This window comes from Peromyscus maniculatus, chromosome 1, assembly GCF_049852395.1.
Source record: "Peromyscus maniculatus bairdii isolate BWxNUB_F1_BW_parent chromosome 1, HU_Pman_BW_mat_3.1, whole genome shotgun sequence".
In the NCBI taxonomy this organism is placed as follows: domain Eukaryota; kingdom Metazoa; phylum Chordata; class Mammalia; order Rodentia; family Cricetidae; genus Peromyscus; species Peromyscus maniculatus.
The window spans coordinates 95,869,289-95,896,611 of NC_134852.1; the positions used below are offsets into that span (position 1 = coordinate 95,869,289).

The 27,323-nt window shown below is 49.8% G+C and overlaps 1 protein-coding gene across 1 annotated transcript; it reads right to left on the bottom strand.

The window, feature by feature from the left end:
- Positions 1-955: 955 nt before the first annotated feature.
- Fah (fumarylacetoacetate hydrolase) lies at positions 956-24,192 on the bottom strand. The gene is made up of 14 exons (XM_076546574.1): positions 23,967-24,192; positions 20,447-20,557; positions 19,398-19,519; positions 19,150-19,199; positions 17,466-17,556; positions 15,635-15,732; positions 15,477-15,529; positions 13,802-13,901; positions 13,064-13,194; positions 11,354-11,429; positions 9,279-9,325; positions 6,398-6,499; positions 5,654-5,771; positions 956-1,141 (listed from the first exon to the last, which is right to left on the bottom strand). The coding sequence occupies exons 1-14, from the start codon at positions 24,045-24,047 to the stop codon at positions 1,062-1,064; spliced, it is 1,260 nt and encodes a 419-aa protein (XP_076402689.1). The 5' UTR covers positions 24,048-24,192; the 3' UTR covers positions 956-1,061.
- Positions 24,193-27,323: the final 3,131 nt, after the last annotated feature.

Sequence of the window (27,323 nt, forward strand, 5' to 3'; positions counted from 1 at the left end):
GCAGTGGGCAGGAGTTATTATGGGGTTTCATGAGGGGTCAAACTGGAGAATCAGTGACTGTTGCTGTGACATAGTGGCCCAATTCTAAGATAGAAGTGGAAGAAAATAAGCAGGCATCTATATCATCCTCTCTAAGGCTCAAGGAACATTTCAGAAGAGGGAGGAGAAGGCTGGAGGAAGTGGTGGAGTGTTGTGTAGTGATTTCCTCCAAAGGGAAGGTAGGGGTGAGGGTTATGAGACTCAGGAAACAAAACAAGGAGCCCAGGAAACTCATAAGACTCAGGAAGGTCATAAAGTTACAAAGCTCATAAATGGCTACTGAACGGCATTACTCATTAGCGTGCCTGAATTCCCACTCATCTAGCCCAAGAAGAGTCACAGGCACCCTCTTTGATCACTCAGAAACTGGGCCAAGGATCCTGCGTAGAGTGGGTGGGAACAGAGGACCTCAGGCAGGGCTGCTTCTGGGCTCCAGTGGGTATGAAGGAGAAAGGTGAGCACCAGGACCCTTGCTCATCCTAGCCTTGGCTCAGGTGTGCACCTAGGACTTGGTTCCATGGTGATAGCCACAGGAGGAGAGAGAGTTTTGCCGGATAACCAGCACTTGGATTTGGCGCTTTAAGTCTCTATAATACCTCCCCACCCCATGTGTATGTGTCTTTGTCTCCAGGCACACACATACATGTACACACACAAACACACACACACACACACACACACACACACACACACACACACACACACACACACTCTGGTTGCATCTCTCTGGGGAGTGCAGAATACTTCAGGGGCCACCCTCTTCCCACATCCCAGGGAGTACTGAAGGCCTGAGGTGTCTGATGGAGAACCCCATCAGGGCCTTCAGCCTCACACCCGGAAGCGATGAACTAATTAATGACTGTCTCCATGGGAGCAGCATACACCGACTCACTGGACAAAAGCAAGGAGAGAGAACTCTGTGGCGCTTCCTACAAGCAAAATGGCTTTATTCATTCCTGCATGGAGGGCAGCTGCAGCATTGTCCCCGGCAGGCCAGGCTGTGGCCTGTGGCTTCTGGAGCCTCAGGCTGGCGAGAGGGCAGGCAGCACCTTCCCGGCACACTGGCCGAAACCAACACGGTAGCCGTCCCCCTGGCAGTGACCTGAAACACAGTAGGGCAGGATCAGTCACAGAGCTGCAGACTTCCTGGGCTTGAGCTGCTTCAGAGGGTGGACTGGGGCAGCATAAAGACAAAGGGGGCATCACTCGGGACGGAAGCCGACCCAGGGCTTTGCCTTTCATTTAACTCACTGCACAGCCCCACCCTAGAGACAGGTCCCCTGCCTGGAGCTGGGCCTCCTGCTACTCAACGTGAGAAGGAGGAAATGGGGGAGAAATGAGATCCCAGCCTCCAGTGGAAGAAAACTCAAGCACACTACTGAGAAGCCCCATGGTTCCCTGGACCAGATGGGGCAGCAGATCTGTGTGGTGAAGAAAAACAGGCAGGTGTGAGAGACGCCACTGTCACATGACTGCAGGATAGGAAATGGGTTTGTGTCACGAGGTTTCAGATGCCAAGACAGACGTCTCAACTAACGGTGAGCTAAAGGGCAGTGGGCAGAGAAGTGCCTAGCCGGTCTCCAGGAACAGGTCCTTGCAGGTCCAAAGCAGAATGCCAAGTGAGGACAGAAGAAAAGGCTGGAGATTGATGCCTGAAGCCACTTGCTCAAACTGAGGGTTTTTGGTTACTTTCTTCTTCTATGTGGTTCCATGCAGGGGCCACACAGGTTCAAATCCTGGCTCTGCTTGTACCCATCTCTTCGACCCAAGGATTCGGATTTCAGTTGTGGTCTCTGTATATGAAGGGTGATGTCTGGGTACCCACGGGCACCTTATACAGTGTGTCATATGAACTACATGAAAATCTACCACATATTCCGTCATCAGGGAGCGACATAGGGACTTGTCTCCTCATTGAGAAAGCAGGAAAATGACATGATAAAGGAAAGTCAGAGAAAGCCAGTAGGAAAGCCAAAGAGAACCAGAGCATGTGAAGCTGGAAGGCGGTATACAGGCCCTGGTGCCAAGGCAGGACAAACCGGGGCGCCTGTGGATCCTGCTCCCCACAACCACACAGGAAAGGACTCCTCCTGCCCTCCGTGGTACAAACATCAAAACCACCATGGGGCTGCCTGCCTCAGCCCCAGGGCCCCTTTTTCCAGGCCTGACAACTGCCCAGCCAAGACCGCATTGTTAGAGGCAGCTGTCAGGCTCTGTCGTACTGATATCAAAGAGTCAATGTCACTTTCTCTCTCTCCTCTCTTTCCACATCAACACTTGAAAAAAAAAATGCTTTCACTCAATCCACAGGACCACAGCAAGAACCTGGGGTTGGCTGGCAGGCGCCGGAGCAATACCATACATAAAACTGGCATACAGCAGTTGGAGGACTTGCTTGACATGTCGAGGTCTAGCCTTGGAAAGAGCAGCTCACAACGGGAGCTGTGTCCTGACCTTGCTGTCTGTGTGTGCCCTAATTCACCTCCCTTATGCTCTCCTAGGTTTCTTACTTTGCAAAACGGGGACAATGACACATTTTCCAAAGGCTTGGGTGAGTAAAAAGAGAAATCACAGAAGTAGATACATACCTCCAACACAGCTGGACTCCGCAGACATTTCATAAGTACAGTCGGCCCTTGGCATCTCCAGGGTAAGCCCCTGGCCAGTTTGCATATGGCCTACACACATGGTCTCTACACCTCAAATCATCTAAGGGTGGCTTACAATGTCTAAGACAATACAAAAGCCATGTCAAGAGTTACACTGTATGGCTTAGGGAGTAATGACAGGAGAAGTGGATATCTTCAGGAAAGACCCAACTCTTCTCAGTGTTTTCCCTCCGCAACTGGTTGGATACATGGCATTGAAGCACAGAGACCATGAGGCACTGCACAGTTAACCAGAACTAAGATCAGTGAGAGCAGAGTGGGTAGTGGTCAACCCCGGGGTGTCGCCTGTTGTCCTGAGCTCTGCCTGAACCTTTCTCCTTGGTTCGGTCCACTCAATGGTGTGCCTAGCCTGTCTCTATGCACTTCAGATTGAGCTGTGGACTCCAAAGACATCAGCTCCCACACTGGGACCTCAAACCCACCTCACAGAGTAAAGGCTTTCAGGTGGGATTGTGGAAAGAGCCTTCAGAGAAGGCTCTTTGGGTGGGTCGTAAAACCAACACGAGCATGTCCTATGAGACAAGAAGGGAGGTTTGAGGACAGAACAAGACTGTGTCTTGATGGGAATGGGCCCTGGAGCTCTGCTGGTGGCACTGTAGCTGAAGACCAAGAATAGGCCTTCCCCCCAGGCACCTGGACGGAGTGCAGCCCCTTCTCCACCTGCACGGCAGAATTCTGCCTTCCAGAACTGTAAGAGAAGACCATCAAGCTCATGAGCTCTTATCACATCCAGGAAATGAAGAGGAGCCCTTGGCTAGGTATGGGAGCTGACAGGCATGCTGCCGACTTGAATGACACTAAGTGAGCTCCCGCCAGAGGACAAAGGTGACTACTTTAGTGGCAGGGAAGGCTGGACCAGGCTGTGCCAGGCTGAGATGGAGGGTCCACAGAATCTATGAAAAGTGGTGCTGTGATAGCAGAGAGTCTGTTGTAGAAGGACACCGAATGAGTCACACAGAATCACACGCAAAGTGATGACAGATTGTGTGAGGCAGCAGATGGGTACCATGAGAGGTTCTCGGGCAGAATAGGAGCATTGTGGAGCAAGCAGGGGGGCCCTGTGAGCAGTACTGACTAAAAGGTCTATTGTAGAAGCTTCATGAGGGCTCCAGCTGTGGAATATCTAGAGCATGTCAACTGCACAGAGAGGAAAGGACACCTTAACGAGATATTCAGCAGACTAGGATGAAGAAATGGGTCCAAGATTCCTGTTGTAAAATATTATTTTAAGGAGTGTTACTTTTGTCTATGTTGCATTTGTTTAACTCTGTGAAGCTGTGATACTTTGCCTGTATAAAACACCCAATGGACCGGGCGGTGGTGGTGCACACCTTTAATTCCAGCACTTGGGAGGCAGAGGCAGGTGGATCTCTGTGAGTTCGAGGCCAGCCTGGGCTACAGAGTGAGTTCCAGGACAGGCTCCAAAGCCACACAGTGAAACCCTGTCCTGAAAAACCAACCAACCAAACAAACAAACAAATACACCTGATGCTCTAATAAAGAGCTGAATGGCCAATAGTGAGGCAGGAGAAAGGATAGGCGGGGCTGGTAGACAGAGAGAACAAATAGAAGAAATCTGGGAGGAAGGAGCAAGAGAACAAGGAGAAGAGGATACTGAGGCCAGCCACACAGCCACACAGCCAGCCATGGAGTAAGAGTAAAAGTAAGATATACAGAAGTAAGAAAAGAAAAAAGCTCAGAGGCAAAAGGTAGACGGGATAATTCAAAGTTAAGAAAAGCTGGCAAGAAACAAGTCAAGCTAAAGCCGAGCATTTATAAGTAGGAATAAGCCTCTGTGTATTTATTTGGGAGCTGGATGGTGGGAACACCCCCCCCCACACCATAGAGTAAAAGAGTAATAAAGTAACCAACAATAGTTTCAGTCCACAGGACAGACTATTTGTACCAGGGCAGCATCAAGGAAGTATGGGAGAGCAGAGGATACACAAAAGGAAATGAGTGGCAGGTGGGCTGAGAGCCGAACAGGTGAGAATGTAGGAGATGGTTATAGGCCCCAAGGAGGAATGCCCTTCAGAGAGGGTCCCATCAAAGAAAGGTCAAGGGGCTTGGCTCTCTAGAAAGTTATGTAAAACAGCAGAGGACAAGAAGGCCTGGATACACATCATCACTGGTTCAAGTACTTAATTGTAACATATACTCCATGCTTTAGATGCCCCAAGGTGAAAAGAATTAGGACTGTACAGATCAGTTGCCTGGAGGGGAAACCAGACTTCCTTATTCACCGTCTGCAATGCCTCCATGAAATGCCAACCTCACTGTGTATCCTGTACAATAGTGTACGGATGACGCTGCAGTGTGAGCCACCATTTCTGGAGTCCCAGGATGCCCTCTGGGGGACTCAGTGGGGGCCCAGTGCACTTCTTCCAAGAGCAAAGTTATTGGCATCATCCTCCAGCTCTGTTATCAAATTGTAAAGATGAGGCCAATCAAGTCTCAGAATGTTGAGTACATCAATGGTCACACTGTTGGTAAGTCCCTGGGAGGTCACTGGAATGTTTATGACTCCAAGAAGTGGTCTTCTAATTGTGACCGTGCCTTCCTTGCTATTGATAAATATGTGGAGGGCAAAATGGCAACAAAGATGTGAGGTCTTCAACCTCCTGGAAAGGAGCTGCTGAGAATTTCAGGCACTACTGTAGTCATGCCCTCCCTGACCTCAGTTCCACATCAGCCCTTGCCCATGGATTGGGACATAGTCCAGAAAGCAAGGGCCCCCACCATTACTGAATAATTGTTTGGGGGAAGAGATGCAAAATGGACTCTCATGATGTTTCCTGTGTGGACACTAAAACATGAAGTCCCCAGGGTATAGCCCAGGCTGTAGCCCAAAGCATACCATGCAAACACAGAATCTAGAAATGCCCATAAGTGAAAGGGAGATAGATACCCATCTATCTCAGCCCGTGGGGCTTGGTGGTCCATACCTGTTATGATGACTTCATCACCATCCAGCAGGAAGGTCCTGGTCTGCCCCTGGCCTAGATCAATTGCCTTTGTTCCCCTCCAGGACAGTTCCAGCATAGAGCCAAAGCTTCCAGGTTCCTTTAGAAGAGAAGGGGGGCGGCGGTGACGACACATATTTATATCTTTGTGATACGATATATCAGCTCTAGTGTGGACAGTACAGTGAGACACAGGGGCCCATAAAACCTTTGAGGCCATTATAGACATGTCCTGGTAGCTCAACAGGCTGTGTCTTCATCTTTTCTGTAAGCACACTGTCTATTCCGGGTCCTGTGCCTATAGTGTGCCCGGGGCGCTTGCTTCAGTGTGCCTTCTCATTCTATAGACTGCAGCTCACAACCCCAGACAGTGTCATGTCCAACACCCTACCACTGGCAAGAGGCTGTCACCTCCCAGTCAACATGGCCAGGATCTCACCGAGTGAAGCCAACCTATTTACCACCCCCATATCATCATTTCCAAAGTTGTGCACCCCTCTCCCCAGGCTTGTGGTGGCTCAGGGGTAGATGAGAAGGCTGCAGCTGTGAGGTCACCTCCTCCTAGGAGGGAACAGAGGGTTAGATAGAGTGGCTGCTGCTTTCCGGGGAGACAGAGTCAAGCTCTGGCTCTCACACAGATCTCCCTTAGCAGGGAAGCGGTTTACCCCCGACATTGCTCAATTTGACTAACTTTGGTTTGGTGTCTCAGGGGGTAGTTTGACTCACCGATCCACTGATGGTTCCAGAAGCCAGGAGGTCCCCAGGTCTCAGATTGCAGCCATTAACAGAGTGGTGTGTGAGCTGCTGCAGCATGGTCCAGTACATATGCTGAGGGCAGGGACACAGTAGGACACGTGTGGGCATCCCGCTCTCCAGGCAGGATGCAGTCTGCTTGCCCCATGCCTTCCCTGCCCTCCACACTCCATGCATACTTATAATTTATGCCTGCCTCATTTCAGTTGAGATTTTGCCTTCCTCTAGTCCCTCTCCAGATGCCCTGCTGTCCACCTGCTAAGGTTCTGACCCACCTTGCCCACCAGCTCTAACCTCACTTCCTCTGGAACCTCATCTCTCCCAACCACCTTTTCCAAGATGTCTGAAAGCTGGGCCTTCTCAACCCTTTCTGTCTGTCCAGGCCTATGTGTTCATGAGCACCTGAGGCCTGGGAGTTCCCAGAGCTGTTCCTGGTGGGCTGTCCTTCCTGCAATAAGGCCTGACTGACTCCTCAGGCCAGAACTTGGAACTGACACCAGCCCTGGAGCTGAAATGATTTTAACAGAATGTCAGAGTGAGGTCAAGGCTCCTGTGCCAGAAACACTCAGAGGCAATGCATGCCCAAGCCTCCACAATGACACAGCTTCCTGGGTCTCCCTTCTACAGCCATACTGGCAGGTAGTGGATCCTCAGAAGTAGATGCTTCCCTTGGTTCCTCCTCAAGCTCTCTGTTTCTTTTAACTACAAGGAGGTTATGCAAAACAAATGCATCCATCCATAGAGTCTTCAAGTGGCCAAAGAACATATGAAGAGGTACCCAGTTGTGTTAGCCTTTATGGAAATACAACTAAAGCCACAATTCCCCAAATGGCTGAGCTGAAAAGCAAACACTACATGTCCATACACGGAGTAGCAGAATTTCTTAGATGTCAGTAGTGGGAATGTTCATGTGATGGCTAATCTCAGCTGCCAACTTGATGTAATCTAGAGCCAAGTGGGGAAGAAGCCACTGTGAAGGGCTGTCCAGATTCAGCTGACCTATGGACACACCTGTGAGAGATTCTCTTGGTGAGGTTAATGGAGGTGGAACATCTTGGAAACATCTTGGAAAGCTATTCAAAATTATTCCTAGTTATGCATTCTGCTTTGTGGTGTGTGTGTGTGTGTGTGTGTGTGTGTGTGTGTGTGTGTGTGTGTGTGTGTGTGTGCATGTGAGTGTGCAGTGTGTGTGTGTGTGTGTGTGTGTGTGTGTGTCTGTCTGTCTGTCTGTCTGTCTGTCTGTCATGACCCAGCAGTTCTATTCCTGGATATGTACCCAACAGAAATGTGCACATGTGTACTCCAAGAGATGTGTACTAGAATGCTGACAGTAATTCAAAGGTGGCCAAAATATGGAAGCAACCAAATGCCCATCACCCATTGTGGAGCTGGCACAGTAGCACCCTTTATAGCAACAAGACAAACAAATTCCCACTGCAAAGAACAACATGGCTGAACCTCACAAATCCAGCATTGCAACAATGAAGTCCAGCATAAAATATACCCAGTATAACCATCCCTATAAATCTGATAAAATACAAAGTCTGAATGGCAAGAGAAGCATGGAGATGTGGTCTGCCTTGGGAAAATGGTGGCATAGCTGTAAGAGGCAGCAGGCTGATGAGGGCTGGGAATTCCCCTTTCTGACATGGGTGCTGGATGCACAGGGATGCTTGCTTTGTGAAAACTCCTGAGCATTTACACTTATGATTCTAGCATTTCTATATCTGTACATGTGTGTGCTGATGTTTCAAAACAAAACAAAAAAAACCTCTGCTTGCTTTTTTTTTTTTTTTTTTTTTTTTTTTTGGAGACAGGCTTTCTCTGTGTAGCTTTGGAGCCTGTCCTGGATCTTGCTCTGTAGACCAGGCTGGCCTCGAACTCACAGAGATCCACCTGGCTCTGCCTCCCAAGTGCTGGGATTAAAGGCGTGTGCCACAGCTGTTCGGCAAAACCTTTGCTTTTTGATGGCTCTGTGCTTATGAACACATACTTCTATAGCAGAGAGCCTGAGGTGCTTTCTCAGCACCCATGTTGGGTTCTCACCACCCTCTGTAACTCCAACACCAGGGATCACTCTTTTCTGGACTCCATAAGTGTTTGCACATGCATGTGCATACATGCATGCATGCATGCACACACAATTTTTAAAATAATAATAAATATTTTTTAAAGGTGTGATTAAGACATAAGCAGGCTGCCAAGGTGTTAGTAAAGCTTGCTGCACAGGCACGGGGGCCCAAGTTTGACTGAGTCCCCATGGCCCACATAAAAATCGGGGTGCGGTGAGTGCCTGTCCTCTCAGCACGAAGGCGGTGGAGACAGGAGCATCCCTGAGATTGCTGGCCGGCCAGCCTAGCCAGTCAGTGAGCTCCAGGTTCAGGGAGAGACCTTGTCTCAAAAATAAGGCAGACAGTGACTAAGGAAGACACCCACTGTCAACCTCAGGCCCCCACATGTGCACACAGCAGCACTTTCATCAATCCAGCCCGTGAGGACATGGGATCCAGAGGCTGGCCCTTACAAGATGTGAATTACTCCCAGAAAACTTTGGTCACATCTGTGCAGCAGCCTCCTCCTTGACAGGACTCTGTGATGTCATGCATGTCTAGGGAGGGACAGGGTCATGGAGACTCCAGGCTTTCAGGTGGATGTCATGCTTGTCTAGGGAGGGACAGGGTCATGGAGACTCCAGGCTTTCAGGTGGATGTCATGCATGTCTAGGGAGGGACAGGGTCATGGAGACTCCAGGCTTTCCGGCTGAACTGCCCTCTCATCCCTAGGTGGATGCCAGTCTCCTGTTCCTGTCCCTTTCTTCCCTCCCACAAAGCAGTCTACTGGCCTCTAAACTCACCTTAAAGTTGGACCTGCAGATGGTAGCCGCCTGGCTCATTCCTTCTCCTGTTAGAAATTGAGAAGTAATACTCATGAAGATTTAGTCCCACCGATCAGAAAGGAAACCTTTCCAATTACTTCCACTTGCCTGCTAGGATTTCACTTAGTCTGTGGAACAATATGCTTAGAGGGTATCAGAGCGTGGAGATGTCTACTGAGGCCATCTGGTCCAGGACAGGCAAAGATGTGCATCTAAGCTCTCGGTTTCTTCTCCCACACCCACAGGAAGCACCACTGACAGAGGCATGTGTGCCTCTGAGTCTAGACCTGACTTCAGAGTACCTCTTCCTACAGTGCTCCTAATATCCACCAGGCCACCAAAGACAACATAGGCTGAAACCTACATACGACCTTGATCAAGCACAGCCTGCTACTCTCTGGAGAGCTGGTCTACCTGCTACACTTCATTGTTAATGCCAACAGTCCTTACTAAGCACCTACTTCATGCAAAGGACCAGCCAGGGCTGCCATCTTCTAATAGTATGAACCGCTAGAAAGTGCTTCCACCCTTCCTTCCCTTGGTGCTTGTTGCCCTTCTACAACAGGAAGCTTGCTCTGAAGCCCCACAGGAGGTCAGCGTGCTCACATGGCTGCTTTCCAACCCTGTCATTCTGACGTCAGCGTGGAACGTCAAAACTGAGCTGAGCTCTGTACCTCCGGATGCCGTGATTTCACCCCTATCCTGGAAATGCCCAGAACAAGAGCAAGCTAGGACGGCACTGCAAGGATGTGTCTACGAGTGAAAGCACTAGCTTGGAATTTACAGCCCCAGCACTTAGTTCCAGCCTTACCCTAGTCAGTCCCACGACTCAGGGTAATCCTTCCTCTCTGACCCTCAGTTTCTTATCTTGAAACTGGGACCAGCAATTTCCCAGAGGGTACCACCATGGCTTTTGGATCTTTCTTTGATGGAACATCCTGCTATTTGATCCTTAAGAAACTGAGTCTTGGGGCTGGAGAGATGGCTCAGTGGTTAAGAGCACTGGCTGCTCTTCTAGAGGACCTGGGTTCAATTCCCAGCACCCACATGGCAGCTCACAACTGCCTGCAATTCCAGTTTCAGGAGATCTGACACCTTCACACCAATTCACATAAAATAAATTGTTAAAAAAGAAAAAGAAAGAAAGAAATTGAATCTCCTGCCACTTATGAGGGCTGAAATCCAGGAAATGACCATAAGGACACAACACAGCCTGTGTGTAATCACAGACAAAAGGAGAGAAATTGAAGGAACAAGGGGCCAGCTAGAGTTTGGCCTTGAGGAACTGAATGTGTCTCTCGGGCAGGCTCTCTTCCACCCTGAACATGAAGATGACACCTGCCCCTTCCTAGTTACAGGTTCTGTTCTGGGTCTAGATCCAGGTGTATGGATCGGTTTCCTTCCCCATCACCATCGCACAATAAAATCAAAGGTATAATCCCCGTTTCACAGATGACAAACTAGGACATTACTTGATTACTTGCCCAAGCCCCACAGCTGGACAAGAGAAGAGCTGAGACTGGACCTCCACCACGGCCTGAGACAGCAGGCCCCTCACACCACCGCTTGGCCTGGAGAGCCGGCCCCTCACAGCTCAATCTGTGAAGAGGTTCAATGGAGGCAGGCCATCACCATGGATCTCTGCGCTGTCTAACCTGCTGCTCAGGACTGAGCCCTGCTTCTCATGGTCCCATGAGCCTCTGAGATCGGGCTTTCAAATAGGCACTTGATGAAATGGTGCCACACATCTGGGGTGCGGGGGGGGGGGGCGGGGGGGGGCTGCGGGGCAGTGTAAGGTAGCTGGCAGTGACAAATGTGAGCAGACACTAGGCAGACACAGAGTAGAGAACCAGTGTTCCCATGGAAGACAATACCTCTAGAATGGAGGGTGGCCCTTGCATTCTCTTTTTCTTTATAAGAGCCCCACATGGGCTCCAGACTGCAGCAGGTGCTTCTAGTGCCCCTCAGCCAAAGCTCAGGATCCCTTGGGGGCAACGGCACCTGCCCATGCCTGCCTGCTGAGCGTGGGCAACACCACTCACCCTGCCACATACCTTTCAAGGCAACTGACAGGTTGATATCAAATGTGTAGGGCTGCTTGTGGCAGAGATACGGCAAGGGCTTGGGGTCCTGGAGGAAAAGAACACATCAGGGAGGGGCTATCAGGGGGGGCTGCGTTCCCAGCAGCCTCTGCTTTCCAGCACAGAGTGTGCCACGTGGCAGCAGAGTTTTTTTCTCCAGAGACCCGGTCCCTGCACACTGTCCATGGTTGGGCAGTAAGAATCAGGAGGCCGCTTGTGCTAGATTTGAGAAAATCGGCTGAGGATGGGGTGCATGAGCAGGTCGGGCAAAGGAGCAACGCTGCAGGGGAGGATAGGTTTGGAAAGGGGACCGTGGGAGGCAAAATGGTCCATAGCATCTGTAAGGAAAGGCTGGGACAAAAGAGAGGGCAAGTGCCTGGAAGACAGAGTGCCTGGCAACAGTGAATCTGGCAGCCCTATTTGGTGCTGGAACCCCTGGGGAGGCAGCTGATGGCCAGGCAGAGATGCTGTACAAAAGACAGCATTTCCCTAAAATACAATACAGACAATCGTGTAGCAGGACGTAAGATCACCCTGGGTGATTTGAACAGCCGTGTGTTTCTGACGGTAACAGTGTTGATGCTAGGGGGAATACAGTTCCTTCCCAGTGCATGAAGGGTTAAACTCGAAGCTGCTTCAGAGGAAAAAAAAAACACCGATTAGTTGGGAATGGACAAGGGTGGTGACAGCTGTACACAGATGGCACTTGGGAAGGACAGAGGCAGCTGGGGTCACAGACAGCCCTGAGAAGATGGACCTGGAGGAAGGATGAGGAGGGGAGATGTGGGCCATTGAAGGCAGGGGCCCAACAGGTCCTGTGAGGACAGAAACAGAGAGGGAGGGGGGGTGGGAGACAGACGAAGGGGAGGGAGAGCAGCGGAGGGGAGAGGTGGGTGCTATGGTGGGAAGAGCTAGGGAAGAGCCAGGGACATGGAGTGAAGGCCTTGCTGAGACTTTTATGAAGGGCCCATTTGCAGGGAAAGTCCCCACGGTTGTCCGAGAATAGAGTTACATGGACGAGTGAGGGGGAAATGCGGCAGTACACAGGCCGTTGAGACAATGCCAGGGAGAGGGTGGGGAGGAAAAGTGGAGAGCCCTGAGCAGAACCCTCTGGGGGACAGCTGGACCCGGAGACAGACACGGGAGGACCAGAGAGGTCATTGACAGACCCATGTTTGAGAGAACATCTATGCAAGCTGGGGCCTGCAAGGTGTTGGCCATAAGGCCAAAAGGGCAGGGTGACTGTAGTGAAGGGGTGGGGCAGAGCATAGTGGGACAGGCTGGGGAGTGAGAGCGAGGGCCACCAGCCTAGGCCTGGGCAAGGGAGTGGGTACAGTGTCGCAGAGACATGCACTTTTCCCTATACCCTCTATTCCAAACGCATTCTACAAAAGAGACTCCAGAGGGCGCTGTTGCACAAACCAAAATTGTGCAATGGGGCACCGGTGCAGTCAGGGTTTTGCCAGGCAGTTCCCTGAACTCAGAGAACTCTGAAGGCTACAACATTACATTTTCCCCTCTGAACTGTGTTGGAGGGAGAGACATCCCTGGAGCCACGGCGGCCTGGCCACTGCACCACGGCGATGCTCCAAGCACTGCCTTGTCTCTGTATTTGCTCCAAGGGCAGCAGGAAAGGGCAGAAGCTGGAACTGAGAGCAGGGCGTTCAGCAGAGGGGTGCTTACCTGCTCCGGGTTGGGCACAACAAAGGGCATGAGGGCATCCATGGGCACCACCCACGGGGAGATGGTGGTTCCAAAGCTCTTCCCCAGGAACGGCCCAAGGGGGACGTACTCCCACTGCTGGATGTCTCGGGCTATGGGAGAAGGCACGAGCTTAGGGCTCATGATGGCTTACAGGTTCACACCAAGCTGCTTCCTGCCCTTGACCTGCAGGGACCTCTCTACAGGGCAAAGCAGACCTCCCGGGGAACGAAAAGAAGGGTGTTCAGTGTGAAGACCGAGGTCTTTGGAGGCACTGTGCCAGGCTACAACACAGGGTAACAAGACTATCCCTGAATGGGGTGGGGGGGCGCTCTCCTGGGATGGGTGAACCCACTTCCTTTTACACATGGTAGCAGGGTGCAAAGCTGGCACTCAGAGGCTAGGCTGCTGAACTTTAAGGCTCAGCTCGGTCACTGGCTAAAATCGCACCACACTCAGCTCTTCATCAGCACAATGGGATGATGGCGCTGGCAATGGTGAGTGGAGATAGGTGGGGCTTAACGAAGGTTTAGGTACTGTCGGCTCCATCCTTCCACAGATTATGAGGAAGCAGCTGAGGGAGGCTGTGACTGGCCCACATCCTCAGAGTCAGAGGTCAGAGGCATCACTCTTGCGGTCCCTGGGCCTCCTGCCTCATCCCCAAGCCCTGTGTGCTCCTCAGAGCAGAACCTCAGAGGAAGCTGGGCCACCAGGCCTTACCACTCCAGTCGTTCATGAGGACCATCCCGAAGATGTGCTCGTGGGCTTTGGAAATAGGGATTGGCTCTCCGAATGTGTTCCCAGGGCCTACAAAGAAAGCCTGTCATAGGGAAAGTTGGTTAGAATCAAGATGACCCGTCACTCCGGGTCACTGTGGGTTACAGAGCAAAGGGAAAATATTTCCAAAGTCCAACCAGGAACCAGGGCTGCCTGAGGACCTGGTACTAATCACTGGATCTCTGAGACCGGAATGGCACTCATGTGTGCCCTGTTTTCCTCCCAGTCCCATGACAGTTTCTTCCTGACCCTCAGGGCATCACGGGACGTCCTGCTCCTTGCTTTGTTCCCTATACTCCATAACCTAATATCCAACAGCTCTGTTGTGAAGAACTGAAGCATGAGATGTGCCCGAGCCAGAGCACCTGACACCGTGGCTCACAGCCCAACCTGTCTCCAAATGAATGGCATCTGTGCGACAGCCATTAACAACAGAACACCCAATCATGTCTAGGGGGACCTAAATTGGGCGGGGGGAGACTCCTTCAAAGCACAGAATCAGTTACAGTCATGAAACCAGGGTCATTTTTATTTGTTCTGTGACAAGGTTTAAACAATGCAAAAATTTGCATCAAGATACAAAGAAAAAAGACCTGGAGTCACCGAGGCACGAAGGATCCCACCATTTTCAAGTGCAGGGGCTCACCACCTCATTTCTCACAACTGCACGAAAGTCTTCAGCACTCTCGTAATAACATGCTTAATTTTATTAACTTATTTAATTTCAATAAACTGTAGAGCCTCACTAGGAGAAGAGGAGGGAGGGAAAAATTGGGGAAAGATTATTTTAAATTATAAATAACTGTTTTTTTTTTTTAAAAAGGGAAGCCTTGGTATAAGCATGTTTATGAAATGGTACAGGCCCCGCCACAGGTGTAATGAGGTGGGTGTGGCTTGTTAACTCATGTGACATTCCATAAAATCACCGTGAATGTGAACAGACAAGGTGAAACAATACTCCCGTCAGAAGCAAAGAGCTGGGTTTTCACAGCCTCTGGCTACAGCACTTACCAACTGAACAATAAGTCATTTTATCTTACCATATTTTACTTCTTTTCGTTAATGATATTTGGTAGAGAGCATTGGCTCAACACCAAAGTCTCCATCAATAGCTACAACTTGGGTAGGAAGGAGGCTTTTCTAACACCTGTCTCTGTAAGGGACAACTGCCCTATTGCAGTTAGGAGACCACAAGCACTCTCCACGTGGGGGACATGATAAATAACAAAAGCAGCTCAAAGCACATAAGCACATGGAAAACATGGGGGTGGGGAAACACACCGAAAACTAACAAGTGTTTCTAGAAGGAGACCTGAAACAAGAAGACAGGGATCCTGGTGTGACCTCAGCGAGGGACCAGTGTGTGCATCCAGACACTCCTATGTTCCGTGTCTCTGTGTGGCAATGGCTTGTGTTAATATCTGGGTTGCAAAGGAGCTTAGCAAGTGGGTGAATTCTCAAACACAGAACCTGAAGGAAGAACACCAACTGTGCCCAGGGGTCAGATGACGGGTCCACGGGGCTGCTGTTTGTGGCTGGACAGGCATGAACTGCTTCCCAGCTTTGCAGCTGCAGGCCTTTGCGGATCCCCCTCAATGAAACTCTACACATAACTCACCATTTCCAACTCCACGTCCAGGAGTCTGCAGGCACCATACACAGGAGGCTTGGCTGGAGAGACAACAGATAAAAGGCAACCATCAACACCAGAGTACAGACTCATAGCAAAAGGGCAGAGCTGGGCACTGGCAGGGCCTGGAGACTGGAGTCGCTTACAGTTATCAGGTCTCATCTGTCCCATGGGTCTTCGGATTGGGGTGCCAGATACCACGATGGAGGAAGCCCGGCCATGGTATCCCACAGGTAAGTGGAGCCTGACAAAGGAGAGTGAGAGGGGATGGGTGCCATGGCTGTTACATGGTGTGAATTCAAGTGCAGGAAGAAACAGAGTCAGTATACACTCACTACTCAAAAGTGAACACATGTCCTCAAGTGTCCAAAATGAATTAAGAAAGGAGAATGGAGACACCAAATGTGGTGTCATACAGTGGGAAATGATTCAGCTCTAGGAAGAGAAGGGGGCAGGGTGTGCCTGTAATCCCAGCACTCGGGAGGCAGAGACAGGAAGGGTACCACAAGTTTCAGGCTGGCCTGGTGTGCATAGTAGGTTCCAGGCCAGCTAGGGCTAGGTACACAGTGAGGAGGGTGAGGAGAAGGAGGAGGAAAAGTAAAGAACCCAGAGTTCTGCTGCTTCCTTTGTGGGCCCCGTCCATCTCCAAGGCAAGGGAACCCTAGGAATAAATCACAAAGCTCAGAACAAATAGCTATCCAAGGCTGGGGAACACTGCCAGAAGATGCTTGTACAACAGGAATAGGGAGAGGAAATAAAGGAGTTGTCCACATATCAAAATACTACCAAGCAAGGTGGGGCCAGGGGCGCCCTCCGATGAACACACGGAACTACCTGTGGGTGAGAAGACAGCCCATGATAAACACCAGTGCTGTTCTGAATAAAGCAAGAGGTTATGCCGGCAGTGCAGTGAGTGGCAGCTCCCCGCAAAGATCTGTCTGGACCCTCCAGGAAGATGTATGAATGACAATTATTAGCCCTGGATCATCTAAGAGTCCCCATGGCCCAGAGTGTCTTTGTACAAGGTAATAGACATGGAGAAGAGGAGATAACCATGTGATGACAGAGGCAGGTGAGAGTGATATAGCCACAGGGACTATCCATCTGTCCATGGCGGCAGGAAAATGGACAATCAGGGTCAGACTTGCAGGGCACAGCAGGCTGGGCCTGGTCTCCAGGTTCCTGCTTAAGGTGGGTAGATACAACAGACTGCATGCAGCCCTGCATGGCTCCAGGCTGTTTATCCATCAGAAACGGTCTGCTCTCATGACCGCCGGGAAAATGATCCAGCAGCCTGTCTAGCCCCAAAGGAACTGCCTCTCACCACGGTGCCAGAACTTGTCTAGCCAAATATCTGGGATCAGGAAGTGAGGGGCAAGGCTGGGTGAGGGAATACATCCTTACCCTCATCTGAAGCAAACTGGGGAGCCACAGCCTTTGGCCTGCATTCCCTTCACAGAGTAGGAACAAGGGGCCTTTCTCCTGTGGTGTGTGATTCAGGGTGGTCCTCAGTGCTGCCTTTGGTTTACCTTATGCACATGTTCTCCAATATAAAGATAATATAGGATGAGCCTCCCTCCTCTAAAACGCTTGAGACTGGAAGTATTTCAGATTGCTGATTTTTTTTTTTTTTTCCAGAATGCTCATGGTTAGAACATGGGCAGTTTGCCAAAAAAAGAATCTAGAGATCAAGCAGCACAGAGAATCTAATCATCATGTCTGCTCTCCAGAGGGGAGTTGAAGGGAACTGCCCACAGGCCCTTGACAGCCCCCCACCCCTCAAGTCATGCTGAGGGAATCAGAAGCTAGGTCTGCTGTTTCCAGAGGCTGGAACATCATCACTTCTAGTTTTTCCAGAGAGAGAGAGAGAGAGAGGGAGAGAGAGAGAGAGAGAGAGAGAGAGAGAGAGAGAGAGAGAGAGAGAGAGAGAGAGAGAGATGATTTTGAATTTATCTCACCATCTGATCTAGGACATACCAGTTGGGCATCAGCGCATTCTCCTTGCCCCTGAACATGATGCCAACATTAGTGGCATGCTGCCGGGAGGAGTAGAAGTCTGTGTAGTCTCCTGCAGAAGGAAGACCCAAAACAGCCAGTGACCCAGATGGAGGAAGGCCAGTCCCACGTGAAAGGACTCACACCCTTCTTCAAGGACCCCTTCAGAAAATAAAAAAGTAAGCCCACACTTTCTGAACCAGGCAGTGCGATTTAAGTATGAAATGGCTGCTACCACTCCCTCCCAACTTGTAGCAGATGTCACTGCTGTGATCCTCACATGGGTGAGCCTTGACATGCCTTTGTCTACTATATGCCTGCTCCCTAGTCTCATTTCTTCCTCAGCTCTGCTGGCTTAAATCCTGGCACGTCTAAGGCCCCACTACAGAACCCTTCTTTGGAGTGGGCTTCACTCTGCTCCAGTCCCAGGTGTGCAGAAACTGTCACCCTTCGGGCCAGTCCCAGCTCGGCCCCTATTTCACGTGGACTGGCCCTCAGCACCAAGAACAAGGCATCTGGTCTCTGTATTTGAACTTGTATATCAGTGCCTGTGGATTGTGTTGAGCTGAACTTGGAGGTTCACGAACTCCAGGTGCCCCTCTCTCAAATGCAAATGAATTACTAAGATCTCCTAGAAAACCCACTTAGGGTAGTTTGCTTACTCATCTTCCTAAACCTTATACCGCCACCACCCCCAAGGCAAAGCTGAGTACCCCAACCCCAGGAGCCTGGACTGGAAGTGGAGGTGGAAAGATAAGGAGAGGAAACAGTCTGGGAGCCGGCCAGGCAAGGGGCTCAAGGGATGGCAAGACCCTCACTTACTGTATCACTACTTCCCACCTTCTGTCCTATGCACAGAATTAAGAGTGAATGTATTTACCACAAAAACAATCATGTCCATGACAGTAAAAACAAGAAGCCACAGCATCAGTTAACTAGAAAGGATGAAGGACCCCTAGAAGACAACTAGCTTGCCGTAAAAGTAGAGCACAGTCCTAATGGGAAGCAAGAGACAAGCCCATCCTCAAGCCCGCCTTCCACCTGGCTGTGGGCACTAGCACCTCTGGAGGACTCTGCCGAATGGAGAAACTGGTTCCGGAAACCCCATCCTTCCAGGGCAGAACTGTACAGTTCTCAGATCACAGGTGTCCAGGCATGAGCAGAGGCTCCCTCTCATGGCTGACATACAAGGATACAGCCTATGCCTGACCACAGGCTGATGGGCCCATCCTCAGCTTCAGGCTATCAGGCTGTATCGACAGCAACTTGCAGATTCAATCAAATCAGATGCCTGGTCAAATGCATGCATGGGCCCTGCAGGGGTTGGGGGGGGGTGCCTCTGGCTTTCCTCAAAACTCGCTTTCCTGACAGCTCAGAGTGCTTGCCTGACAACCTTCTGGGAAGAAGGAGTGAACTGCTGTACAGGGAGCCATGTAGCTAGTCACAAACTTAGACAGGCTGCTACTTCTTCAGGAGAGCAGGCTTGAGACAACCTGAGCCAAGGCCAACTGTGTGCTGAGCTTGGTCATGATGGGATCATCTGGCAATCCTAACGCCCTCGCTCTGAGGCTTTCTTTCCACCAAGATATGGGGGTCCAATGCCTCTGCCCAGCCATCTAGGCCCACTAAACTACTCAGGTTGATAGAACAGGGAAACAGGACTCACCTATGGTAGCAGGAAGGTGCATCTTGGCAGAAGCCTGGGAGGTGAATGCACTGAAACATAGAATCAGGGGCTCCATCCAGTCTTCCAGGCCCAGAGCCCTCCCACCAACATGCAACCCAGAACAGCAATGGGTGAAGCTGGCCTGACTGTACCAGGCCAGTCAGCCAAGCAGCAGTGCATGAGGGCACTGCCAACTTGCCCGCCCTTATCTCCCCTGGCACGTCCCTCTCTCCTCAGGTGTTCCTCACCGCTGCCGAAGCTCCTTGTCATCTCTCAGCCTGGCTTGGCTGGCAGACAGCAAGTTCTGCAAGGTTGTTCTTGCCTCCTTCCAGGCCGCTTGGCCCAGGCCCATAAAGCTGTTGAGAGTTGTCTAAGACCAAAACATGATCAGAGATGGTTATGCCTGAGAAAAATCCTCCAGCCAGCCCTCCTGTCAGTCTGACTTCTCTCTATGCATTCACAAGTCGGGGCCTTTGTTTACATTTTTGTCTTCTCTGCATAGAGCTAGAGAAAGCTGGTTACCTTCTCAATGCCCTGTCTACTCCTGGATATGCACCTCACAATCAATGCTCCATAATTATTATGTGGGCAGCAACCCACAAACTGTGTAAGTCCCACTCATCTAGAGACAATATTGAGCCTGTGCCGGGGGATGGCTAGGAGGACTGACAGAGAGGATGTATGTAAAGCTCCTGTACAAAACAGGTACTCAGGAGATACCACAAGCACCCCTGCCTGTGTGTCAGAAAAAAGCAGATCCTAAGAGCTGGCCTGTGACAAGGGAGGAAAGTTGTACCAACCCCACAGGCATGGAAGCCGAGCTGACTGTCCCCAGGTACTCCTGCACGCCTAGATGACAGTGCAGCCATCTGACATAGACACAAGCAAGGCTGGATGCTCCAGGACTGTACCCTTGAAGGACTGGGTAGCCATCCCCCATGAGCATGGAGGCCAAGATGACTGCCTCAAGCTGTACCCCAAATCTGGACTGTAAGGCTCATGGCTCCTTTTCTCACGGTTTTCTTGGGCTTTGAAAGACCAAAGCATGAATAGCCCAGTCTAAAAAGGAACCAGAGTTACAGAATATCCTCATTTCAGAGGCAACTTGGAAAGACCCTCTCAACTCAGGAGCTCACATTCTGCTGAGAAACCACCCTAAGATGTCAAGGATACCTCCTGTTACCTATTATGTCTCAGAACAGCTCCCACTTATCCAGGGATAACCTGTGTCTAATAAAACACTATCTCATTTGCAGTAGGTGATGAAATGGAGACAATCCATGACATAATATCCTACCTCATCGAAGACATGCTGGTGTTTGGAGAGGACAGGCCCAGTGAAGAGGTGTTTAATGACACTGAGGTCCAAGATTTGGTCACCGATGGCCACACCAATCCGTGGCTTTGGCTAGGAGGAGAATGACGCTGTTAGTTCTGACAGGCCCAGCTCATTCACTGCAAGAGCCACCCAATACGTAGGGACCAATGGGTTCCTTTGGGACAACCCTCATAAAGAGAGGACTGAGGACCAGGACCCAGGACAAGAAAGAAAACAAAGCTGTGATCTCTTGATGGAAAATGAATCAAATACCCTCCATAAAATAGAGGAAGAACAGGGAGCCTGTGGAGGCAAAGTTCCTAGCATTGCTTACATGCCTCTAGTGATGAGGGGCTCACCACCTTACCAAGAACCTGAATTCCTCTTTATATTGGGCCTAGGGCTTTGCTCAGGGCCATTCTATGAAGCAGAGCAGTGAGTGCTCCACGTGCAGTGACTTGGAGTGACAGCTCTGTGGTAGCCCGAATGCAGCAGAACTCAGGTTGCAGGGTGCTGCAGAAGCCACAGTGCTCCGACCACATGAATGAATTTCTTTTATGCCCCCGTAAAAGCTCTGCAGGAGTTCAGATGAATACAGTGGCCCAAATATTTTATCAAGGCTGGTCTCTGGCCCCACAACACTAAGCATGTTGGAAGACTCCACCTCCTGGAACTCTGACCTAAGCCAGGCTTCCTTGGCACCTGAACCAGCAGTTCGGCCATTCTAGGAAATTCATGGGAGCTGAGAGGTGGAATTCTTGGCTGGCCCTTTCTCCAGTGCCTGCTTTTTTTTCAGGGGCTGCTTGGCAGCCCCTAGGGGCTAGGGATAGACCAAAGCCACACAACCCTGAGAAGCTTCACTGGAGAACTCATATGTTTTTAGCTCTGTAACTCCATGGGCCTCGGTCTCCCTACTATGCTTCAAAGAACACAAACCTGAGTTACATGGGTCCAAGTGACAGTCCACTCAGGTGATGTACAACCTGGGGAGATCATCCTACGCCTTGCTGAAGGCAAGAAGGAACGTCTATCATTGAGTCACCTCTGTGATCTAGTCATAGGCATTACCTGCCTAGTCATATGTGAAAAAAGCCTATACTTTGTTTATACTAAGTCACTTTGGTACTATAACACCTGTTAAGGGGGAGGAGTAATCGGTAGTCCTACCCAGATCTGAGGCCTATGAACCACAACAATCACAGGAATAGCAAGATATTCACAAAGTGGTAATAATGGCACTTAGATCCTGAGGGTCACCCACAGCTGTCTAATTGGACTTAAGGCCTGCTCAATAGGAGGGAATCCATTCCTGTTACTATAAACCTAGCCAACTGCCCATGGCTGGAGAGGTCACAGACCCAGGTGGAGAACCTACTACTGCCATTTTCTGAAACCAATATAAAAATCTAAGTGTGTTCTAAATATGTATCCCTATACCCACAGATAAGTGTGCCCTCATCAAAGCAGCTTCTTTTTGCAATAGATAGAAACCGTCAGAGATCCGCAAGGGGTCAAAACGCAGAGAACAATTCATCATGGGTGCCCAACTTCATGATACATCTGCAATGCAATCCCTACTCCTACGGCTCAGGAAAAAAAAATCATCCAAGAGGGAGCAGAGAGACAGTAAGAGCCAGTGGCTCAGGACACGCTGATAGATCATTTCCTCTAGACATGACCAGGGAAATGCACCTAGGAACTCTCAACAATGTAGCTGCCTGAATAAGACCAGCACAATGACACCAGTGAGCCTGCCAGGACTGATGGGAAATTCCACATGGCCCCACCCCTAGATGAAGAGCTACAGGAGGTCCATAGTTGCCCCCAGGGACAAACTCCTGGATACAGGTACATATGAGCAAAGCTAAATGTATTCAGTGGGTTATATATACATATGAATGTACATGTAACAATAATAAAGAAGAGATCATGAACTTGGGAGGGGGAAGGGAGAAGTTGGAAGGAAGAGTGGGAGGAGCAGGAGTGATTTAGATGCAGTATTTATATATGAAATTCTCAAAAAAATTAATTTTAAAACTAAAAATTAAATTTTTATTACTAATTTTAAAAAAAGCTAGGCATGGTGGCACACTCCTTTGAACCCACACTCAGTAAGCAGAGGCAGGCAGATCTCTGAGTTTGAGGCTAGCCTGGTTTGCAGATCTAGTTTCAGAACAGGCAGGGCTACACAGAGAAATCCTGTCTCAAGAAATCAAAATAATATTGATGATAACAACAACAACAACAACAAAGAAACTGCAGAGTATGATGTCTAAAGAGCCTCTAGCCACCCACAAAAGAACAACAGCCCCAGATTCCTCTGGGAGCGCAAGTCAGAGTCCCTTACTACCTAGGCAAGTCCTGACGACGTACCTGCCTGCACAAATGTGATACATCTGCCTAACCCATTGGTGCTCCCAGAAAAGGCTGAGAGAGAGCTCCTCCCCTGAGGGCAAAGTACCAGAGGAGGCCAGAGGGAGTATTCTGCTTCCAGAAGGTGGTTGGCTGGCACAGGTTAAAGCTCCACACACCTCCTATGTGGAAAGGACGACACATTAACTTTGTGTCCTTGCAACATCTAGTCATGCTTGGTGGTTGTGAAACCACCAGTTGACTCTTCTGACCAAGGCATTCAGCACACGCAGGAGACAAAAGGGCAGCCATCTGGGCAACAGATGTAGAGAAAGGGACCAACTGCCAGGAACCCCTTCCTTCCTTCTGCTGGTGCTTGCTAGCCAAGCACTCTACCTATGCTACCTGACAATCCTGGCGAAGATATTCTGACTCCTGTTACGTCCAAGCAGTTTCCATGGCTCTATGGCTTACAAAGCTGAATCAACAGTGTAAGCAAAAAGCAAACAGAATATACCACAAACATTTTGGAAGGATATGCTTTTCCCACCCAAGGAGCCCTTTATGTATTCGCTGATAACTCCGCTCCACTAAAACCGTTTTTAAAGATTTCTTTCTAATCAGACTATGCGTACAAGTCAAAGTTCGTTTCTCTTGCCCCACAGGACTGGTGATCAGTTCAGGGAATGCCTAGCAGCTCACACTAGAGCAGAAAGAATTTAGGCTAAAGGTAAAAGAACCTGGTATCTTAGAGCGCACAGTTTCTAGGCCAGGAAGTACTTGCATCCTCGGAGTTGCTCAAAAATAAGGGAGTCAGCTAGTACTTTCCAAGTTGTAGAGTCAAGGACTAGCAATAAAGTGAACAACCACCCGGCTTCTTGGAAGGAAACCGCCTGCAGGACTAGGCGTCCGTTTCTGGGTCACAATAATCTCACGGGCCTGCTGTCCAGGCGAGGGGCGATAATTCCCATTTCTCTTTGCATTTGTTCTCGCACAACCACACAGACTGGGCCTGAATTTTAACATCGTGCACAACTATGGTGGGTCATGAGCCGCATTCGAGCCACAGGCACCTTCCACAGAGGCTCCGGAGGAACAGACCGGAGTTCCCACCTCCCCGCGCCCCAGCCCAAGCGCCGAAGCTCACGTGGCTTTGAGTGGAGAAAACGCCATAGGGCAGGTTTTGGATGGGGAAGTCGGAGTCCTCGGCCACCCGAATAAAAGACATGATGACGAGCACTAGGCAGGAAAGCCCTCGGCTGCAGGGGTTGGCTAGCGAGACTGTGCTTAGGGCGAGGATCAGTCTAGCGAAGCACTCTTAGATGCAGACACCGCCCCGAACCGTGGGACTGCTGTTCCCCCGAGGCCAGTACACCGTACCGCCTGGCGACACCCCTACCCGCCCCCTCGGGACCGCCTCCCCACCAAAGGCACCCTTTTAGCACCCGCCCCGGGACCACCCAACACCCTTCGCGCCTCCCTTACCCTAGGCTCACCCTCTTTCCCACCCAGCACCCGCCCCGGGACCACCCCATTCCCATGCCCCTCGACCGCCCCGCCTCTTTCCGGGCCCGCCCCCACTTCGGCCCTCTTCCACCCCGGAACCGGCCGGCACCCGCTCCGAGACGACCCCATTTCTCTCTCCTGCGACCTTCCCGCACCCGAGACCACTGCATCCATCCTGACACATAAGACAATCCTCCTTATCCGCCCTAGACATGACCGGAACCACGGAATCACCCGGCCCCATCCCGCCCCTGGGACTCCGCCTCGTCCACGCCCCGCCTTGGTCCTGCCCCCTCTCCATCCCGGAACCCGGGACCGTTCCGCCCCTATGTCCATACAGCCCCCTACCCTGTCCAACACCTGGGTCCAGGTATTCGTTCTCACCTAGAACGCCCTAGCCCCCAAGGCCCCGCCCTCTCCGGCCTCACGGTTCTTCCGAGCGGCCCCGCCTCCCTAGGAGCCCTGCTATTTCCCGGACCCCACCTCCAGTTTGCACTTGGGGATCCTCCCGGTGACCCCTTTCTTCTGTCCAGGGTTGCCTGCAGCTCCTCCGGCATCACTGGATACTGCAGACGCCCTGTCCCCAGCTCCTCTGCCTGCACAGCCTTGCTCTGGATCCGCAGAGAGGCTTCCAGAGCTGTTGCTGGAAGGGTGGAGTTGGAGCCAATATCCAGAAAAGTGTGACGCGCTTGTGTTTAACCTCTCAGAGTTCTTCTACCTCAGCTCCCCCCCCCAACCCACCCCCCCGTACAATACTAGTGGGAAGTCCGCTTCTGAGTGCGTGTGTGTAAAATGGGAGGGAGGGAGGGAGGAAAGACTATGGACTCTAGGTCCAGAAATATTAGAAGTATGCCTAATCACTGCCTAGAAACTTGGGCGTGCACGATAGTTCAGATGAGGTCTATGGGAGTACCCCTCAGACTATGGTTGTGTTGGTGGAAATACTTCAGGAACGCAATCTGATAAATACACAAAGGATTATTTGAATTCTTTTGTATTTGCACAGACGTGCTTTATGGCCTAAACCATGATCTCTAAGCAAGTTCTATGAGCTGCTGAGAATTTGTACTCTCTAGCTATTGGAGGGTGTAATGTTTAACATTGTCAATTTGACTATTGGATTTAGAATCACAATGGAAACACACCTACACGTGTCTGTGTGTTTCAAAAAGGTTAACTGAACGTGGGCAGCACCACTCCTTCGGTTAGAGGCCTTGGATAAGTGGAAGGAGAAATGGATCTAGGCACCAGCATTCATCCTTCTCTGCTTCCTGGCTGTGGATGCAATGTGATCAACCTCTTCCTTCACTCTTTGCCGTGCCTTCCCAGGTTCCTTCCCTGCCATGGTGGGCTGCATCTCCTCAAATTGTAAATCTAAAGAAAACCTTCCATCCTTAAGTTCCTCCTGTCAAGTATCTGGTCACAGCAATGAGAAATTAATACAGATGGAATATTCTGTAGATATCTGTTAAGTCGGCTACATCTAAATTGACCTCTGAAGTGTATCGCTTTTTAGTCTGTATGATCTACCTACTGATGAGAGATTAAAGTCACCTAAGATTATTATATCAGAATCTATCTGTTCTTTTTAAGTCCATTGGTATTTATGAAACTGAGAGCTCCATCCAAATTTTAGCGTACAAGTGTTTATAATTGTTATATCTCTTCAGAGGATTCTTTTTGCTAATATGTAGTGACTTCGTCTCTTCTAGTTTTGGTTTGATGTCTGTCTACTTTTTTAGTTATCAGAATAGCCATGTGAGCTTCTATCCACCTGATAAATTGAGTGATGCCTATGTTTCTTGGAGACAAGAGACAGTTGGATCTTGTTTTTTAATCCAATCAACAGTCTGCCTCTTGAATTGAGAGTTAAAGATAATTTACTTTAGGTCATTGTTTTTATCATTACCATTTTTTGGGGGGTACCCAGATTACAGCATCAGGGTATTATTGAGGAAGGCTTGTTGATTCCTACAGATTTTGTAGGTGTTTTTTCTGATTTGTTGGAATGCTCATTCTTTTCTTCCCTATTTGGATTAGGAGTCTGTGTTGGGCTCACTGGATTGTTCCTTATGAAATGTATTCTTTACTGTCTGTGTTCTCTTGGCTGAGCCTATCCTTCTCTCTGTGTCTAGGATTCTCCAAGTATACTCTGTAGTGCTGGTTTGTGATCATGAATTGCAATAATTTGTGCTTGTTTAAAATGGCCTTATTTCTCCATGAGTTTTAAAAGATCATTTTGATAGGTTGGTAGTTATTTACCTCCAGAACATGAAATCTATCACCCCATGCTTTCCTGACATTCAGGGTTTCTGTTGAGAGGTCTCGAGACTTGACACTTTTTTTTTTTTAACTTCTTTTAGTGTTCTTTTGTACACTATATAATGAAGAGGTTTTCTGGTCAAGCAGATTCGGGGTTCTAGATGCCCCTTGCATTTGAATTCTTTCTGTAGCATCGAAAAATTTTCTCCTCTAATTTCATTAAGTGCATTCTCTGTGTTTTTAGTTATTTCAGATCCTTCTACCCCATGAATTCCTAAATTGGTTTCTTGACTAAATCTTGAAAGTTGCATCATACTTTTACTTTTTCTTTTCTTCTCTCCCCCCCCCCCGAAAGCTTGTCTTTAACCCCAGCACTTCAAAGGCAGAGGCAGGTGGATCTCTGTGAGTTTGAAACCAGTTTGGTCTACATAATGAATTCCAGGCCAGCCATGGCTACATAATGAGGTCCTATCTCAAACAAACAAACACACAGACAGACAGACAGACAGACAGACAGACAGACAAACCCCAATTCTTTTGCTGAATTTCTTATCCATTTTGCATAGTTTCTATCTGTGTTGTTGACTCTTCTCTGGGTCCTGAATGGATTTCCTTCCTTCATCTGGTTATTTGTATATTCTTTGAAGACATTTATAATTTTTTACATATAAGCTTTCCAATTTGTTTTACCTATTCTTTCCTCTTCACGCATCACCTCTCCTCTCCTCTTTTCTCC

Bases quoted from the DNA above. Each gene is read 5' to 3' on its own strand.
- Fah (XM_076546574.1), bottom strand. From the start codon at position 24,047: ATGTCTTTTATTCGGGTGGCCGAGGACTCCGACTTCCCCATCCAAAAC. The intron at 19,520-20,446 runs GTAGGATATTAT...TTTTGGTCTTAG, and splicing joins ACCAGCATGTCTTCGATGAG to ACAACTCTCAACAGCTTTAT. The intron at 13,902-15,476 runs GTGAGTTATGTG...TCCCTATGACAG, and splicing joins TGGACGTGGAGTTGGAAATG to GCTTTCTTTGTAGGCCCTGG.